The sequence below is a fragment of the Myripristis murdjan genome, chromosome 4, assembly GCF_902150065.1.
Source record: "Myripristis murdjan chromosome 4, fMyrMur1.1, whole genome shotgun sequence".
NCBI classification, from domain to species: domain Eukaryota; kingdom Metazoa; phylum Chordata; class Actinopteri; order Holocentriformes; family Holocentridae; genus Myripristis; species Myripristis murdjan.
The window spans coordinates 34208737-34229502 of record NC_043983.1 but is presented as its reverse complement, the minus strand read 5'-3'; the positions used below and the strand labels follow the sequence as shown (position 1 = coordinate 34229502).

The 20766-nt window shown below is 41.5% G+C and overlaps 1 protein-coding gene across 1 annotated transcript in view; it reads right to left on the bottom strand.

The window, feature by feature from the left end:
• Nucleotides 1-19745, bottom strand: part of LOC115357394 (desmoglein-2-like) — a 29723-nt gene extending 9978 nt beyond the window's left edge. Inside the window, exons 1-6 of the mRNA XM_030048789.1 lie at nucleotides 19650-19745; nucleotides 10998-11150; nucleotides 9763-9904; nucleotides 2501-2670; nucleotides 1598-1732; nucleotides 401-586 (exon numbers count right to left, since the gene is read on the bottom strand). Of these exons, the coding sequence (XP_029904649.1) occupies nucleotides 401-586; nucleotides 1598-1732; nucleotides 2501-2670; nucleotides 9763-9904; nucleotides 10998-11150; nucleotides 19650-19745 (882 nt within the window). The remainder of the gene's footprint in view (nucleotides 1-400; nucleotides 587-1597; nucleotides 1733-2500; nucleotides 2671-9762; nucleotides 9905-10997; nucleotides 11151-19649) is intronic.
• Between the last annotated feature and the right edge of the window lie 1021 nt (nucleotides 19746-20766).

The following is a 20766-nucleotide window of genomic DNA, read 5'->3' as shown; positions in this document are numbered from 1 at the left end:
ATTGTAGTATTCTTATCATATAAGGTGGAACCCCTCGCTCCTGAAGTTTGACAAATAGCTTTCCATGATTGACTCTGTCAAATGCTCTGGATGCATCCAAGAAACATAAGAACATTGTACTATTTTTTCTTCTATACGAGCTAACCATCTCTTTCAATGCATAAATACAAAAATCTGTGCCATGCTTACTTTTAAAACCGAACTGGTTGTCAGTGGTGATTATATATTGCTGGAGTCTATCCAAAAGAATTTGCTTTTGGAATTTGCCTTTGGAAAGTACACTTGCCAAAGCAATGGGTCTATAATTTGTATGTTAGTACATACACACAAAATATTTTAATCTGCTTTACCATACACTTCAAGTTAAGTGTTGTTGCAGTAGCCATGCAGAAAGTGGTACCTTTTCGAGCATGAGAACCCCTTCATTGGTTTTGGGGTCTGTCTTTATACTGAATATCCCATCATCGTTTCCAGAGACGATATCAAACTGAGCCAGCCAGTTGTCCGTGTTTTCCTCATCATCATCCAGCGCCTGGAACCTCATGACCTCCACGTCGGCTTTGTTCTCCTCTATCTCACCAGAATACTACACCAGCACAAAACATTGAGAGAAAAATGTGTTTCAGAATACTAGAACTACCATAACCATAATACATTACACATGTAGGCGCTGAGAAACCTGCTCAGACACATGCTTGGCTGGTTGATAGGTGAGTCGGTGCGACCTGGGACGGTGAGTAGATAGGTGGGTTGAGAGCTCAGTTTACATGTTGATGAAAATAGCGCCTCTGCACATTAACAGACGCTATGTGATGTGGCTTTGGGCTACGGAAATTTCACCAAGAGGTAACGCAAGAGTTCAAATAGGATGGGTCTGCTCCCATCCTGTTTGATCTCTTGGATTTCATAGAAAAGTAACACTAACTATAGGCTATAAATATTATAATTATAATAAAGTGAAACTGAAGGACTTTGTTACTCTTATTTGCAGCTGTTCATGTTTTTCTTAAAGTTTGTGAAAATGTTTGTGATATGGCTTATTCTCATACTGTAAAGTTGTTTTAAACTAACGTTTATACTGAATTTTTGTTTGTATAAATTGTTGGTACCTCTGTGTTTAATCTGTGTGCTGCTGCCTCTTGGCCAGGAGATTTTGAATAAATAAATAAAAGTTAAAAAAAAAAAAAAAAAAAAATAGTGGGCCTGGCACTGAACCATGAGGTACTCCATGAGGTACTGCAGTCTGTGTAGCTGTCTGAATTTGTGATGTGGTGGTCAGAAAACAAAGATCTGAAATTGAGCTGTAATTTTTTAAAGTGTCTGGACCATGGTGAGGTATTTTGACCAGAGGTTTAAGGCTTTCAACTTGAGAATATAATGTAACCACAAAGCATTTGATTAAAGCACACAGGAGGGGATGAAGTCTAAGTCAGCCTAGATGGGCGCAAAAAAAACAACAACTTCACAATATGATATTCTGGCAAGCAAATTTAACAGCTGGAACTTTGTTTTGAACTGATATTGGGGTTGGGGGGAGGGCCATTCAACATTTATTCAATGTCACAATGTTTACTGGGAGAGCAGTGGAAGTTCAAACCTCATCTTTATCCAGCCTGGGGGCGTTATCATTGATGTCGACCACTTTTATATTGACAGTCGTGGTGGCCGTGTTGCCATTAGATGCTCCATCCATATCAGTTGCTTTAACTGTCAAGACATAAGAACTCACTTTCTGTGGAGGACAGAGAGACAAGTACAAAAGAGAAGAGTTAATCATAAAATAAGATAAACTGTAGTTGGCCAGCACAATGGGTTATGTTTAATGAGGGAGACTCAAGTGACTGGCCAAGGGCATTAAATGATCTGTGATGTTTACCTCTATTGGTAAAGTCTCATGTTCTCCACTGAGCTGCATTTGTTTGTGACTGACAGAAGGATCAAACTTCACAATAGAGAGAATTTAGGTAGTTTATAGAATATTAACAGGGAGTACTGAAACTTGATGGGTGGGGAATGTTTAGATATAAAGCTCCTCTCTGAATTGAAGGTAAAACCCACCGACTCACTCACTGGATCACAGTTACAGGTGTGCTCCATTTGGATGTGCCAGCTTGCTGCTTCTTGCATAACAGCATGGGTTGAGCAAAGCATTTAAAAGGAATGTAGGCAGAGCTGTGGTTGCTACTGCCTTTAACAACAACTGTGTAACTGTAGCTGTGAAAAAGAAAAAAAGAAAAAAAAAAAAAAAACGAAACCATTCTTGGCTCTTCATCAAAGCCAATCTTCAAAATCCTCTTTGTGCCTATGCAGCATTGTGTTGATAATCCAATGACAATCTCACCATGATTTAGGAGGAATATGTGTCATTGGGTCAGGGCAGGGAAACCAGTATTATGGTCATTTTGTGCTGTGGTGCCAAACACACCTCACCTATGGCCCCTTAACATCAGCTGTACCCCAGAGCTGTGTCGAAACCCCTCCCCCAAGTTAAAGGATGTACCTCTCGGTCCAACGTTGGCTCTTTGACGGAGATAATTCCTAGGGATCTGTCTATGTCGAAGATAACTGAGCCATTAAAGGGCTCCTGCTTCACAATGCTGTAGGCAATCTTGGTGTGAAGAGTGTTGGGCTTGTCAATATCAGTGGCCGTCACCTGGGTGACGAAAGTTCCTGGGAGAAGACAGCATCCAGTCATTGTTTTTATTAGGCTTCCAGTAATTTAAATGAGTGTAGCACTCTGTAGTACATCAGTTTATTAAAAATGCAGCAGCACAGAATTTAAGGAAGAATGAGGAAAGATCATTTTGCACCAGGTTTAACATAAACCTCCTCACAGTCTGCTCTAGAAAAAGTTACACAGTTAACACATTCACTTTTAAATCTCTTAAATGCATATGCTGTTATCTAGTATAATACTTTCATATGAACAATTTAACTACAGAATAGCTTAATGAATTAATAAGTAAATAAATGCCTACATGCTTAAATTAATTGCTGGGGTCTGCAGTTTATGGCATGATACCTGTCTTCGTTTTTTCCCCCGTGCACTGCATTCATCTATTTTTGTATGCTTTTATGTGCACTATTTCTTGCCATTTTGCATGTTTTCTTTGCATTTTGACTGTGCAGAATAAAGAGATAACACACCCAAACACATCCTACACAGAAAAGTTTTTGTCCACTGTTCAACCAGGAAATAGACAGAACCAGAGCTGCCTGTTCTGTCAGATGTTATGTTGGTTAAAACAACAATGTTCAGACAGTGTGGCTCTGTCTTTACATATTATATATAACAAGCCAACACAGGCCACTGTTATCGTTCCATACCGCTGCCAAGCACATCATGAGCAGGCCACATAAATACAGCAGTGTGTAAACAAGAGAAAAGCCAAGTGAAAGCAGACTTTGCTTTTACTCCAAGTTGCTTGGGCTTTAATGAGCAGCATCGCCTCCCCTGGCAAATCCATACATGCCCGTTTTTCTTGCTGCTTTTGTGTCTGCTGCTCTTGTTCTGTTGTACTGCCTGACACTGTTATCTGCTTGCTACCTGCCCGTGTCTTTTATATCTTTGATGTCATGCTTGTTGTCACGTGTACGCTGGCAGTGATTGTATGTAAATAATGTGTTGGAAACGTCTGAATGTCTACTGCTGTCTTTTTAACTTTTAACTTTTCTTTTTAGCCCCTAACACCCTCCAATCAAGAGACTTGGGCTTTTGTAAATAAGAGTTTATTTTGAATGAGCTGCCTGGTTACATAAAGGATGAATAGATAAAAAAATTGAAATAAAGTATTAACCTGGATTATATCTGAGGAGAGTTGAAGAAGTTTTCTGAGAAATACTAGCCTGTTCATGATTTGTTTTTCATCTCACTGAATCTGAATCTTGGCCTGTGTATCTGTGAAGAACGTCATGGTGCCTGATTGACACACACAACGCTCCGTGTCAGAAACATAGTCTTTGGAGTTTCTGTGATCTCATCCTGAGTCAGTTTGTTGGGTGCAATGAGTCTGCAGAGCAAGTTCTACATTTTAGCACCCATAACTCTGAGAAGCACAGCAAATTTCCACTCATTGCTTATTTCTGTGGCCAAACAATACTGCTGAACTCTTTCCATGCAGGTTGTCCAGTGACTGCAGAGGTGTAGTGGCATGGGCGTAGCCAGAAACTTTTCACTGCAGTTGCTTAGTAGTTGCTATACAACTGTACGGAGTTGCTTGTCAGTTTACTACAATGCCAATTAAACAGCATAAATACGGATATGGATGTCATTATTGGTCTACTCATTTGACGCGCAGCGTCGTGCCGTAGAACGCCCGTCAGCTGTTGTAAAATCACTGTAACTCACTGCTTCTCACTTACTGCTTTTATAAAATGGTTTCCCTACATATAGCCCATAAAATAAAGTTACAAGAAAAAAATCAACACTTTATTGGGAATAATAATAAAGTACCAAATGTAACGACTAAGTACCAAATGTAACGATTAAGTTCCAAATGTAACGATTAAGTTCCAAATGTAACGATTAAGTACCAAATGTAACAATTAAGTACCAAATGTAACAATTAAGTACCAAATGTAACGATTAAGTTCCAAATGTAACGATTGAGTTCAGCGCAGAGTAGCTGGTTGCCAGGCAACGCTATGTCTGTTTACTCTGGCACAGGGATATTTTGTGCTGCAGTCTGCCTCAGAATGCAGTGGGTTACACTGGTTTTACAATGGCATGGAACGCGGCTCAGCCAATCACATTTAAGGATGGGAAGCACCCGTTTTATATTTAAGCAATAAGCCCGAGAAGCAGTGAGTTACAGTGATTTTACTCCACTGTGCGTCGTGCACTACTAAATAACACTACTAAAAAAACTTGCATTTTAGTTTTCAGCCTTGAGGTTGCTTTGCGGTTGCTGGGCCACATTTTGGTGTTGCTATAACAACTGCAAGCAACCCCCTGGCTACGTGCCTGTGTAGTGGTAGTTGATTAAGTAGATAAACTTTGAATAGATGGGTAGGTCCGGTCCAGGGGCGCCGTATATGGGGGAAAAGTTAGGACAATTCCAAGGGCCCTTGCCTGACAGGGGCCCCAAAAAATAGGTAAAAACTAACATAAAATTATTAAACCATCATCGTGCAAATATATATGTATATATATATATATGTGTATATATATATAAATATATATATATATATATTTCATGGGGCCCAAAATTCCTGGCGGCGCTCCTGGGTAGGTCACTAAATTTAAATGGCTTTAAGTGGGTATAATGTCAACTGCCAGAGGAAGAGGTGAGTGTTCTCCGTATACCTGCCTATATCCTCCACTACACAACTATGTCTGGACACTAGAGCAGGTGTACTTCTTGCACTAGAATAAACACGGGATAATCAGTGAATCGGTGTTTGTTAAACTGTTTTAAGGCACGGTGTGGAGGCAAAGAACTGCCTGACGTGAAACAGAGGCTGCCTCTGCAAAGTGCTTTAAAATCGTTTAACACACACCTTCAAGTTGTTTAACCTGCTTATTCCACGATCATTTACCAACAATATTAAGAAAAGAGAAGAGGAGACAATATACAAAATTACACAGGTGTGGTTTCCTTCCCAGTCGTTAGTTTATCCAGGTGATAACTCAGCTGCTTTTTAATGTTGCTATGGTTACACGTTGGGTAGCAAGTGACTTTATAACAGTGTTTAAATTCGAGTCAAACTACATGCACAACACATGGTTTTATCTGCACACCTGCCGGCCAATCAGAAAAGAGTATTCACCAAGACCGTGGTATAACTGTAATTATTGCTCTAGTATGAATGTAGAAGGTAATGTCGCTAGGCCTACGTGTTTTTCCCTGCGGGACGGAGGACACAAAATCAGTGAAACTCTATTGTTGTGAATGTTCTGAAAGTTTTCTGGTGTGAGCGGCTGTAGACACACACATCGCGGTAGCGGGTGGTAATGGTTGGAAATCCTGCGAGGCAGGCGGGAGCAGGTTTCAGAAAACCGTTTCACGAGTGGCTCTACCATGAACCACAAAGGAGCGCTAGCATTTCCATGCTGTTGGGTCTCTGGACCACTAGGGAGCGCTTAAGGCTCAGAGGTTGAGAAACCCCACTCTCTCGCTGGTGAGGATGTCTGTGTCGCATATCTATAACAACCACAGAGAAAGTGACTCTTGCCCAAAGAGAGACCTTTTGAACTTGTGATCCTCCTGCATGATTAAAGGGACTGTTTCAAAATTTTTCTAATATTTCCTACAGGAGTGCGTGCTGCAACAGGTAATATCTGTTACTCATAAAACCTAATTTAGATGACTGAAACCACAAGTCATCAATAAAATGGCACAAAACATTCCAATCTACTTATTCATGAAGTTTCCAGTCAACTTTCCTTTCGACTGCACGCAACGCTTGGTTCATGAATGCATAAATGCTCAATGGATTTCTGTTGAAGCATAAATAACCGATTAAATCAATGCAACAAATAGAATAGAAATATTCCGGCTGTGCCAAAGTTTTCATGCGATGCTTTGGGGTTACTGGCGGTGACCGTTGGGCACGCTGACGCCTCAGGCCCGGTGGCCCGGTGGCACAAGCCACGAGAAGGCTAGACGCACCAGCGAACATCTCCATATTATATCTCGAGTCTATTGTTTGACCTCTGAGAAAGGCCGAGCAATAAACCGAGCATAACAGCAATTACTGATGGACAGTAATAAGGATTATGTTTTGTGAAGTTCTACCACCTAAAGGAGAATATGACACATTTCCCTACAGAGGACCAGTGATCACCTTTGATGATTAATTTGGCGATTTGTGACTTTTACTGAGTCTGAACCTTAACAGTGCTTGCTTTCAAGCTACACAGACTTGCGTTAAGTTTTATCCATAATCACAGAAAACATTTTGGATTTGATCTTGGTTTTAGAGTTTTAAAATATCTCGGACGTTTATCGAAAATATATATAGTGTATGATTCCCTTCTAAATATCTGTAAGAAAAAGCCTTTTAGGTCACATCGAGCCAGAGGGATCAGAAACCTGACAGCTTGTGTGAGATGCAACGCCGTGGCTCAAACCAGTTTGGAACAAAGACTCTCAACACGGTCCTCCAGCATACCTGATTCAATTAACTTCTACATATTTTTATGACATCTTAAGTGTAACGTCTGTAAGTGCAGGGTTCTTTCCAAAACAGTTAAACCTTGAGGACTGGGTGGAGCGGAACTGATTTCGGGTGGCAGTTCAATGAGCTTTCATCAAGCAAAAGAGTCACTGCACTGTTCGCTGTGGTCAAGAGCGGATATTTCTAAAAGAAAAATTTCCCTTCAGCAATTCTTGGGGTGCACACACCGAAAGTGATGCCGAAAGCGCCCCCCATTGGCCACATTTTCACCGTCAGCAATCTGCTACTGCATGAAAGCTGAGAGTCCACAGATCGATCGAAACTTTAACCAGAAATGATGTCACACCGTTACAGTTTTGTCATCAAAAAGTGTGAGCAAACATTCCTGATTGACAATGTATTTTTTTCTGGGTTGAGTTCTTTCTAATGCATATAGAGGAAATCATCATTACCACTATATACAAGATAACTGATAAGGGTCAGACCCTCATGTTTCACCCGCAACCGCCAACGAACGATAACGAAGCTACAAAACAAAAATCCCTTTCCCCAGGATTCGGAGGGAGACGGCCGGTGTCTGCAAACTGGCCAACCTAGCTGGTGAGCATCATCAAACAAACTCTCACAGTTTAGTCCAACTTTGGTGGAAAAGGTTTGTGTTTATTGACTCAACCAGGTGACAGACTGCGGCTTTGGCCCTCGCTGCGAAACCTCCTGCCTCAGCAAGTCAGAAACTTGCCTGAAGTCTATTTATACAGGAACAACGAGTCCAGTGCCATGGAAATGGTACACATAAAATGTCATCTGAGCTGATCATCCTGGTATGTTGATTTGGGTGGGAATTTGATTTGAGTAGGAACTGGAGTGGTGAATCAGCTGGGACTCCAGACACCAGGCTGTCAGATCTGAAGAACGTCTTCGAGAATCTCCAAACAATCCAGCTGATCTCGATTCAGCTCTACGTGGATAACCATGACCTGGATGAAACTACGCAGGCAGAAACAAGAAAGACTGTTCTCCACTCCGCTGAGGTTGTGTCGGGCAGATCAGAAGGTCAGCAGTCCGCCTCAGTAGATCTGGACCTTAGGCTCGAGGTCTAACTGAGGACACACAGTTATGGTTTGCATTAGCATGTACCTACAAGGCCTGTGATTCTGTATGGTGTCCCACTCCTTATTGTCCTTCACAGAGCGTCCTGCTCACGCAACCCTGTCTCTTAAAAAATATGTTCCCATACAATAAAACTGCATTCTCTCTTTTTTCCTTCCACATTTAGGGGGAAACATATTTTGTCGTGGGTTCTGTTTGTTTCTCCCATATCACAAATACGTTTCTAATCAACAGATCTTGTATATCATGTTACTTCAGCCACTAGAAGTATTTGGTTGAGGCTGTAAGGAAAGGATAGGTTGGGGCATAAAAAACACGTAACGTTTGCAATAAACCAAACACAGCTATTGTTTCACTCTGGAGTCAAATTCGGGTCGCTTGGGTGAAAGTCCGTTGTTTGACGCATCCACTGCCCCGCCTGCCTGCTGAGGATTTAAGTCCTAACAACATAATTTTCAGGAGACGGGGCTCCCTTATGAGCTCCCACTTTGAGCCCCCAGTGTGCCGTCCTCATCAAAGTGGACACCACCGCAGTCCACTACCCATAACTCCTTGCAATGACCTTTTTTTTCCCCCACACTTAGGCTACATGACAGTGCCATCAGCAGGCATTTTGCATCACTTCTGGTTGGTACAAAACAGTGTGTTGTGTTGAATTTCCATCATCTTAAACTCGTATGTATGTACTCGTAATGTATGTATTAGGGACACGGGTAAGATCTAATTGTATTATACCCATGAGTGGAAGAGCACCAAGTGGTTTGGCCTTTGGAAACGATAGTGAGGCAGGGGAACAGCTGCTGCTCCTCTCAGATGTACCTCCACCTGAAGCTCCAAGCAGATTGAAGCAAGTTCAAGTGGCTGCTGTTCTCAATGAAAAACCTGCTTCTAGGATTTAATTTTATTACCACATTTCAGCTAAACGGGACGTCTTGGCCATGACCGTGCACTGCAGGCTGCGGCACTCAGCAGGATGGATGATTTGGTCGGTGGTATAATTTTGAAAGTGATATTTATGACAATGTATCAGGACTATTGCAGGAAAAAATTACAGAGGGTTGAGGGTAATATTCTTAGAAAAAACTCAGAATTTGCCAGATTATACCACTTTAATCTCAGAGTATCCAAGTTTTTTCTTGTAAATTTATGCCTTTAACCCTGTAAACCTTTACCCCCCAATACACTGTCATAGTTAGTGACCATTATTTTATAAATAAGATTTTTTTTTTTTTTTTATCAGATACCTGATACTGTGATTTCTCCTCTGCCTTCTGAGAAAGAGGCCTGAAACCTCTGAGATACTCCGAGGACTCAGTTTTATTTGACTTTACTCTTTTACTTTTTTCCCCTTCCCACTGTTTCCAGGTATTTTCCTTTTGCTTTTCCTTTTCCTTGAATTTTTTTTTGGCTTTATCTGGATTACACAACTTACCCAATTTCCCACCCGTAGTGTTGTGCAAAAACCCACAGATAAAAATGTACAGAGGAGATTTGATTCTGACGATCCTGCCAGCAGAGGAGGAAATGTTTCACCTTGTGGACTTGACTCGTCGACCGAAGCAGTAGGTATGGATGGAAAAACCGGTGGATTGTCGTTCTCATCCTCCACCTCAATCTTCAGGCCGATATCGCCCTCGGCCACTGTGCCGTTACCAAACTTGGCCACTCCTGTGAGCTGCAAACACACACATGAAGTAAAGCTGAAAAGCGATGAATAGATTCTCAATTTTAATATTAGGTTCAGCCTCGCTGCTATAAGAACGTTCACACAGAAAACAAATCAGTCTTTTTTTTCCCATCTGTTCACATAATATGTAGATAATGACCTTTATTTATTCAAGGCACTTCATATGTCCCCAAGGGGCAATTACAGATCTCAATAAATCAAAGCACAGAGGATTATATGTGCTTACAGGGGCAAATTTCATGTACAAACCGGTGAACAAGAGTGCCTGAAGGGCATTTTAAGGAGGTATATAAGTCAATCATATCATTATGTCTTTGTGTGAACCACCACCAAGCTCATTTGAATATAGTTCAGCGCAGGACTGGCTCATTGCCTGAATGTTAAGGCCTGTGTTTCTCCAGCCAGCAACCCGGTCTGTCTGAAAATCACATTCCCATATAGCTAAACTGCATTTCTTACAGATCTATACGTTCCTGACATATTCTGACAAGTTAATTTCTAACCGACATACCTTGTATATCATGTCGGGTGGCATTTTAGTAATTTTCATTACGTCAGCCACCAGAACCACTTGGTTAAGGTTGGGAAAAGGATGGGTTTAGGCAGAAGAACCACTTGGTTAGAGTTAGGCCCTGGTGCTGCGCTAAGATACTTTCATGGCACCGACCGACTTGCTTCAATACTCAGATGTGTGAATATCGGATCGCTCAAGAAGTCTGGTGCATTTTGCTGATTTGTAGTCAATTTAAATGGATTGCACTGCACAGCCTTTATACTGAAAAGCGACTCATGTAATTTGTTATTAATCTTATGATATAAAAAATTAATATGTGTACTCAAATATTGCTTGTGATGAGAAAACACAAATATAAATACTTCAAAACTTCTGGCAAAAACAAAAAAAACAACAACAACAAACAAACAAAAACAAAAAAAACTGTCGGTGTCAGTGTGTCCTGTAGGTTCAGGCTGCAAACCCTTGGCTGAAAATAGTGCCTGAACTGTTCACTTGTGTGTGTGTGTGTGTGTGTGTGTGTGTGTGTGTGTGTGTGTGTGTGTGTGTGTGTGTGTGTGTGCTCACAGTGTAATGGTCTCTCTCCTCGCGGTCCAGCTTTTTCAGGATTCGCACCAGGCCATTCGTCTCGCCCACAACAAACACGTTGAACGGCTCCTGATTGGCCCCGGGGCCCTTCAGACTGTAGAACAGAGTCTGCCCCTTTAAATCTGACCTGATCTGAGGAGCAGGAGGAGGAGTAGAGGGAGGAGAAAAACAGGGAGGAGGAGAAGTAATGGAGGAGAAGAAGGAGGAGGAGCAGAAGGAGAAGAGGAAAGAGGAGAAGAAGAAGGAGGAGGCAGAGAAGAAGAAGGAGAGGGAGGAGAAGACCATGGAGGAGGAGAGGGAGATGGAGGAGAAGGATAGGGGGAAGGAGGAGGAGGAGAAGAGGAAGGAGGTAAAGGAGGAGAGGGAGGAGGAGACAGAGAGGGAGATGGAGAAGAAGGAGGAGAAGGAGAAGAAGGAGATGGGAGAGAAGAAGTAGAAGGAGAAAGAAGGAAGAGGAGGAGAATGAGAACAAGAAGGAAGAGGAAGAGGAGAAGGAGAAGAAGACGAAGGAGGAAAGGGAGAAAATGGAGAAGAGGAAGTAGAAGAAGAATGAGAAGAAGAAAGAGGAGAAGAAGGAGAATAACAAGACCAGGAGGAAAAAGGAAAGGAAGAAGGAGACACTGGTTTATTTGACAGGGCCAGACGGAGCGCATTCATGAACCTCAGTGTAAAACAGAAGATGTAAACATGTCAAGTCAGCAGGAATGACCCTGAGCGCACACACACACACACACACACACACACACACACACACACACAGGCAGTGTTTGACATGAGTCTTAAAAGTGTAACGGGAGAATAGTTGAACAGGGAAAACACCGAGAGGAGGCACGTCTGTCCAGTTACTTTCTGTTTTGTAGCTTCTATTCAAACACCAGCATGTGTGAATGTAAATAAAATACACAGGAGTCATTTTTTGTCCACAGGAATGTCTGTTTTATCAAGTTTCAATTTTTAATTTGTAATCAGATTTTTAACACACAAGCCATAAAATATGTAAACCTTGTTACTGTTAGAAAGTAATCACGTTTGAAGACTTTTTTTTTTTTTTAAGGCTGTTCCTATAACTATTCTTTTTTATCTTTAATCTTGATGTACTGCACCTCTTATAAATGCAAGGGTGCAGCATGTCGTTTATGAAAGGATGAGGCAGAGGAGGGAGAAAACCCTTCCGGCTCGTGTCAGGACGAACAACCCAGAGAATTAAAGAATCCCGTCTCAGCGCCCGTCACGAACCTGCTGCTCCGCTGCCAAACGAACGGAGAGAACATGTTGGCTTACGTCTCAGGTGAGGCGAGGCCATGTCACATGACGTCACAGAGACAAACGAGGATGATGGGATTTGGAAATATGAACTCATCTAAAACTTCATGTTGAGTCCCTTTTCCTGGCTGTTTTGACAAAAAAAAAAAAAAAAAAGGCTGCAGCTAAATTAATAGTATTTGCGGCTACTATGGATACTGATTTTTTTCTTTGCCATCATTTGCAATCAATCAATTGATATGTTATCAGGTAGCCTCATTTTAACACAGGTAATATTCATACTTATTGATTTAAGGAAACAATTTGATAGTACGTCCCATCTTTCCTGAACAAGAAATTATTTTTTTGTACAAAGGGAATTAAAAGCAGGTCTGTTGCAGATCTCAAAGCAAATAAAAGCCTAAAAGCTGTGAACTGAAGTTTGAAGGTTTTTACTGCAGGATTCTGGAGCTGCTGATCTGCTTATTATTATTTTAGTTTATGTTTCGTTGTTCTTGTTTGGTATATTTAGTTTTGCATAATTAGTTTTGTTTGCTGTTGTTTGTTTTGGGTTTGTTGAACACTGTGTAATCACAGTTAGGGGAGACTGGGGTAAGATGAGCCATTTTTCATATTTAGGATTACTACATCAAGGCAATCATATTTTTGTCGCTAACTAATGTATCTGCATATATTTCAGGATGTTGTGCATCTCTTCAAACAAACAGAATGAGTGTAAACATAACTGTTTCCATACTATAGCCTGTCCAAAAAAAGTGGTCTTGTGGCACAACTTACCCCGTGTATGGGGTAAGTTGAGCATAGGAGCGGGGTAAGTTGAGCCGTATCCCTACTCACCCCCCCCCCCCCCCCCCCCCCCCCTTCCTCCCCACCTCCATCCCACCCCTCCCTCACCTTCTCCCTCCCTAAATAACAGTCACTTCTTCACATTCATGTGTATTTTTATTTATTAAACACAATCCAACAGGTACAATAAACAGCTGTTTTAGCATGCCTTAAAGTGCGCTTGGGAAGAGAACATTAACAGCTGTGTTTTTGGAAAGAAAACACTAGAACACTAGTTTCTTGGTGTCCTTGCTGACAGTAAGGTCAGTTATGAACATATGAACGTAACATATTTGTGGTGGTCACCATTGGCCACCACATAGCTCCGCCCCTGGCTTTCACTCAATATTCCACCTGTCGAGGCTGCAGGGGAACACAAATTGCTCAGACCTCCTTGCTGTACCACCAACTCTGTGAGGTCTGGGGAGTTTTAGAGATTTAATATTTAACCCTCATAAAGGCTTAAGTGGTCAAAACGGCCTGAGCGTCTGCGAGTCTTTTTTCCGGGGTCCTGTGGCACGCCCATGCCTCGCCCTCGGCTCCGCAGCAGCAGTTGTGGCCTCCAGCACTCCCCCATGCCCCCGGACCCCCCCGCCTCGGCCCTGAATGCACCGCAGAACGCAGGAGCCGGTGGTTCAACTTACCCCTACCGGCTCAACTTACCCCTGGCCAAATGGCTCAACTTACCCCAGAGCTACCATTTTGACTTTTTTAGTCCCCACAGCTAAAATGGTGCACTTTTATGCTAGGTTTATGACTTCATGTTGTAGCTCATAGATACCACAACTGATGTATAAAACAAATTTAAAATGATCTATTTTGGTCTTAACACAATTCTCATGAAACTTATGAAAGACTAAATTCACTTTCAAGAGTAAAAAATGGTTTTTCGGAAATAAATGTCTAACCACTTTACCCATGTGGTTCTTACCTTCACAGACTCCATGAAATGATGCCTTCCTCCTAAATATTTGGTCACATGATCAATATTTTTTACCGTTTCCTAGCAACAGGGGGTGGCTCAACTTACCCTTTGGCTCAACTTACCCCAGTCTCCCCTATATAGAGTAAGGGCAGGAATAGGACCAGCATGTGCTGGGGTGGGCCAGAGCGACAGAGGCAGGGAGAGCAGGTTTTCTTTGTTTTGTTTGTTTGCTTTTGGAAAATAAACCTTTTAAGACGTGGAAACCTGGAATGTGTAAATCATTATTGTTAATCATTATTTTTAAGTCTGATCTAGAGATTTGTTGATAAATGGCCACTACAAGACCCACCCACCCACCCACACACACACACACACACATTTCTATCTTCTTCTCCTTTATCTTGTTTTTACTGATAGCACTTTTTAACTTTTTTAAGGTCTTAACTTGTTTTTAGTGATTATTTTTTTTTATGTCTGCCTTTTATGCTTTTATTTGGCTGGTTTTTTTTACCAATGGCTCTTTTAAATCTTGTTTTTATCCTTTTAGTACTGAGCGCTGCTGTCATGTCTTGTCTTGAGCTGCTGACTGTGAGGAAAAGGAGGCTGACTCACTCACTGTGAACCAAATCTACCTACAGGTTAAATTAAATAACCTCACCTTACCTTAAAGCTGTCTGTTTTGGCTCAGGTTTCAGCACCACGGACAGAGAGCGGAGAGCCAATTATCATCAGTCATTTGGTTAAACAGCAGAAAATAAAGATGTGCACCGGGCTGTTCAACACACAGCAAAACAAAAGGCAAACGTGGCACAAAAAAATGGGCCAATTTGTTGTTGAATCAAAGCTCTGAGGCTGATGTGAGTCTTCAGCAGGGACGGTTTTTGCTATGGGCAATGTGGGCAACCGCCCAGGGCGCAATCTACTTGGGGGCGCACAAGCGCCGTCCAAAAAAAAAAAAAAAAAAAAAAAAAAAAAGTGCGTCCGCAAAGAAAAAAAAAAAAAAAATCGTTTCTAGACTAATATCGCTCATTTCCATGTCAAGTTGGTGCAGTGGGCGCTGAGGCGCCCCTACTATCACGTCAAGTTGGTGCTGAGAGTCATGTATACAGGTCGTGTGTGTCAGAAGAAAAGGCAAGGGGGAGGGGGGCGCGGGGGATCAACTTGCGACTGCAGAGGCTGTGCGCAGGTTGTGAGTCTCAGGAAAAGCAAAGGGGAGGGGGGCGGGGGATAGACTAACCTCTGATATGAAAGATCCCAGGCCAAACAACACAAACTGCTGCTTCCAAATAAATTGTATTTCATTCATAAAATTAATATAGACCCCTTATAGCTACATGTAATTTATTGGGTTATGTGAAAATGCCAAACAACAACAACAACAACAAAAAGTCAATGGAGTATCATGGACAAAAGGCCAAAAAAAACATCAGGTGCCCAGTTCAGAAAGAGAAGGAGAGAAGAAGAGGAGAAACGTTCAAAAGATAAAGGTATGCAAGTCTCTATGCGTGACGTTAATTGTGCATGTAATGAAACAGTAGCCTATACCCTATTTATTAGCCTCTTGCTAATATGTTGCCACTTAGCCACAGAATTTTTTTTTTTTTTTTTTTTTGGTTTTTAGTTTTGCTGAACTAGCAACTATTAAAATTTAAGGCATCATGTCATGGAATTAATTTCACCCATAGGCTAGTTTGTGTTTGCAACACAACAAGTGCAAGTTCACATTGGCCTGTTAGTCTGTGGATTTGGTAAACAATACGTCCTGACTGTGGAATTTTTAATTTTTTTTGCTATACGTGGGTCTATGGTAACCTAAATAACTTCCTATACACTGACATGACATTTTGTAAGCTATATGTGATATAGCTTTATGAGTAATTTCTAGTGTGTTATTCTTAGTTAATAGGATGTTAACAAATGATAGGCCTGATGTGGTGGGGGGGTGGGGGATGGTTCGCCCAGGGCGCAAAACTAGCCAGGACCGCCTCTGGTCTTCAGTCACATGTTGGAATACATTTGTTACTGGAAAAAAACTGGGCAGACACAAGACAATCGTCCGGTGCACGAGGCCTCGTTGGCAGACACTTTGAACCCTTACTGCATACTTTCCAGAAGTCCACATCTCTGCACACCTGAGGGAAGGGAGGGGGCTGGTCCTATTCCTGCCCTTACTCTATTTATCTTGTGGTGACTATCAAAACTTAGTCACTGAGAGGAGAAAGGTGGGATCTGTCTGACGCGCCGAAAGAGGAAGCATGAAGCCATGACTGCAGTTCGAGGGTGTTTATTTTAACCCTTTCAGTGAAATATACATATATTTGCAGATGGACTTGTAGACCTGGATGGTAAAAAAGGTATTACTTTAACACTTCAGCGGTCAACAGAAAATACTGGCACCCTGCCTCACCCTCTCTCTGTACCAAACGCAGGTGATATAAATCAGCTCCAGTGACACACCCGGCCACACACTCACAAGACACACCCTCTAACACACATTACCCAAGGTGAAAAGTGAGAAACACATCCATGCTCCTACATATCTAAATCTAAATGCATTCACATAATTAAAGTCCCGGTGAGGTTCCGGCTGTGGATTGAATTTATTTTTTTAAGGCGTAAAGTGAACGTGAGCTTTCTCCTGACAAGACAGAACTGGTCTTTGGTTGTCAGTTGCTGGTTGTTCTGGCAGCTGGTGCCGGAGTAAATGTTACCCAGAAACCTGAATTATTATCATTAGCGTGCCAAACCATTAATTACTATGTTTACCACTCATCTTCTCAGTGACACTGAGAGCCGGTCTCACCAAAGCAAAAACCTCGGGGAACCGGTTTGCCAAACTTCAGAGGAGCCACAGTGCCTGAGGCGTGGCGCTGCCGAGCCGAGCGGCGCCTCATGGCACGGCTCATCAAAACTCATGTGACACCAAGAACCAACTAGAACATACACAATGGATATAGGTATAATTTTTTTTTTTTTTTTTACATATGCTCAGTTTCGTATTTCTGCATTCATTGTTGCTATATTTGGTAGGATAAATGTCACATATTGAGACGAAATGTACGCACTTTTGATGCAACTTATACACAACGCACATAGTTTTATAAAACATGTGAGGCAAATAGTTTTATATTTTGTATTTCTTTGTATTTCTTATGTTTTAATTTGAGCAACTGCAACTGACCCGGTTTCCCCTCGGCGATCAATAAAGTATTTCTGATTCTGACTCTGAATAAAAGATCTGAAAATAAGAATAAGTAAGTAAGTACACCAAGGCTATTATAGTTTTGTTCTTATTTTGATTTGGTTTTGACTTTGTTTTAATACGTTTTTTAAGCAATTCTGCCGGTTTAGTTCAGTTTTCATTCTTCGAAAAATGCTTTGTGTTCTAGTCTGGTGTTGTTTACTGTCAGTGTTTGTTTTGGTCTTCGTCCCGACTTTCTGCACCGCGACGCTGCAGGTGACACGTGGCGACGCGTGAGCCGCTCGTGTGTATCGCTGCGCTGACAGACGGATATTATTCATCTGCTGTGTAACAAAAAATTACAAGATAGATTTAATGCCCAAAATACTGGGCACTTTTTTTTGTGAAGCCTCGTTTTATTTTATATCAGTTAGCAAAAATGCTTTTTTCTCACCTAGTTTTCATTATTTCATTAGTTTTTGTTAACGGTAATTACCCTGCATCAGGCTGACTCAGGCCACCAGGGGGAGCCATCAATTAGTCGGTTTCTTGCTAATTTAGGTGATAAGAAATGAAATGAAACAGCTTTTCTTTAACCAGGTTCATGTGCTTGTCTGTGCAGTGTGTTTTAACATTTGTGACGTTTGCTGATTTTGATTTTTCCCTTTTTCCGACTTGTGTCACAGTGTAAGACACATATACAAGCTCAGCGCCTGCTTAGGGCCCCTGTGGCCACCGGAAGGCCGCCGAGTCACAGTCCAGGCGACTCTGTGAGTTTGTGCTTTTTAGTTTTAAACACCTCAGAAGAGTAAAAACATGCCAGGCTGTCTCTGTCTCGCTCTGTGTGAACAGACGCTGTTGGCTAATTAAAGATGGAGGGGAGTCTAAAAACGTTAATTATGGGTTTCTTCCCTTTTGAAATGTTTACTATGCTCTTAGGCCTCAGTGGGGATTTCCCTCTGTCCTCTACCTCTCCCCTCTGCAATTCAAAGAGAAAATTAAAGATAAAATATTTGGCAAGAATATCTAAATACCTTGATAAAGACAACGTGAGGACACTGGCTTCCTCATTAGTCCAGTTGATTACAACTGCATAAGTGGGTATAGTGGTATAACTAAAAAAAAAAAAAAAAAAAAAAAAAAAAAACATTTTAAAGAGGTGAACTGGCTCCCAGCAGGAAGGCAGAGTCTAACAGTTAAAACTCATTATAGTTTTTAAAATTGTACCGTTTTTGTCCAAATTATTTTTCTAGATATTTTCAGTTTGTTCAGGATTCCCATGGCCTGAATACAAGAGCAAGTGTGTGTAACCTGAAGCAAGCCGATCTTCAAAGTAAAGCAGGGAGACGTACACTCCTCTGTATTGGGGTGGAGGAATGGAACAAAATCCCAAACAAAATAAAATCTGCTCGTACTGTGAACACTTTTAAAAAACAGCTGAAGATCTGGATGCTGAACAGGTTATCATGACAAAATATCCATCTCATCTAGCTATTAAGGTCAGGTTTCTGAACCTCTGGGTTTTATTCATTTATCTTCCTTTTACACTGTTCTTTAAATGTAGTTAGTAATCGGTGTGTATGAGGGTAAACATGAGTTATCACTTCCAGTTTGTTGTTTACACCTGTTCTTGTCATCCTGCCATGAATTTCAAGGACCGTGACGGAAATAAGTCTTGTGGCTTTATTGCAATATCCTGACTATTTTTTTTTTGTATTGTATGCTTATGGGTACACTGTATTTTTATTAATCAACTAAAATCAATCAATCAATCAATCAATCAATCAATCAATATAAAGTCAATTTGTCTTTGAATGTGGGAGCTGTTGTGGCCGGGGGCAGCTTGCTGTGAGGCAGTGTTACCATTACCAAACTTAATTTTTCAGCTGATTTCTTCCCAGTTAAATTTCGCAGGACTGTTGCTTCTCTCCTCTGTCTAATTGCTGTTTTTGGTGAATATAAGCGCTGTCTTCGCTGTCTGTCTGTGCCGTCTTCACCTCCAGCGCCAGACAGCCACTTGAATCCCTCATCTTCGTAGAATTTTCTACCAGTAAAGTTATGCAAACACAGAAATGAATCCCCAGCAGCCAGAACAAGGAAGCCAAAACAATATGTGGCCAGCACCTGGTTTTGGTCCAAGAGCCTTGCGGCTGTTGTCTGCCCTGCAGCTTTGAAGCCGTGCCACACCCTGTTTTGTTGACACACAACAACAATGCATTCACAGTCACCCAACAGCCCCAGTGATACGCCCTGACCCAGTTTCTCATAATAGAGATTTTATTCTGGGGATGTTTCTGACTTGGGAGAAGCAGGGCTGAACCTGCTTAGTGACATGCTGATCTAATGTTCTGTGTGAATCACAAATTCCAGATTTGTCATGGTAAAGCCATGGTTAATTTGCACAAGGTCCATGGTGCGGTGCGAGGGAACAGCTTACTATGGCGATATGGGTCCGTTTGGTGTAGTCGAAGTTCTCCTTAAGCTTATTTGCGGGGATGACCCAGTCCCTCTTCTGGCGTCGCAGCTGTCGCATGGAGGCTTGATCAGCGGCCCAACACCCGCACAGCTGCAGAGGGTGAGACACAGGCGTCACTTTGTAGGCAACATTACTGCATTTATTCAAAGGTGCACATAAAAAAAACCAGCAATTACTATCATCAGTGTAACTGAGTGTGCTGTTTTGTTCAGGTCAGACATTCAGTTTTACTTATGGAAAATGTTTTATAAGTGTCAGTGCATCCACAGCCTGTACGAAAATCCACAGTCACATCTACTCACGTTACTGTAGCTGAGCAGTGTTTTTATGCACTCCTTTATTTTTTAAGTTTAGTAATTTGACTTTTACCTACAGCAAACTGTTTCCTAGAGGTTTGTGCTCGGCTACTTTTTAAAATCCTATTTTCAGAGTACAATTTTTGTAGCTTTACTTTGTTGGCAGACCTTTTTTGTAATTTCCAAATAAAAGAATATCATTTAAAGTTTTAATGTTCCCATGCTTTTTAGAATTTCATGGGGAAAGTGCCATCTCTAGAGTTTCAAAGGTCATTTAAAAAACTTCTCTGAGATTTAAATTTAAGAGTAGATATAGTGGATTTTTACTTCTTCTTGGGTAAAATTCCAGCACAATGCCAGGTAACAACATCGGCATGAGAGCAGTAACCTCCAGCTGTGTTCCCCATGGCTGCGTTGCATTCTGATGGATTATCAAAACACTCCCCTTTGATTCTGAGGAACTGACACGGCGACATGACATTTACATTGTTGAAGCTCAATTATCTCACAATGAACTCATGTTACCTACATGTGGCCAGGGATCTACAGGAATTCAAAAATTAAATAACAACAATGGACTGATAATTCAAGCACATAACCATTAAGGGACTCAGGGTTTTCCAAATTCATCAGCAAGTTGGAGCCAAAATTCAGATTGACATAAGAAAGCTGCGCAGGTTTGAGGTGAATCGCTGCTCACGGTGAAACAGGAGGAGGACAAGTTGAAACCGATTTTAAAAGGCAAACATTAATAAGAGGATGAACCACAGAAAAAGCTCCGT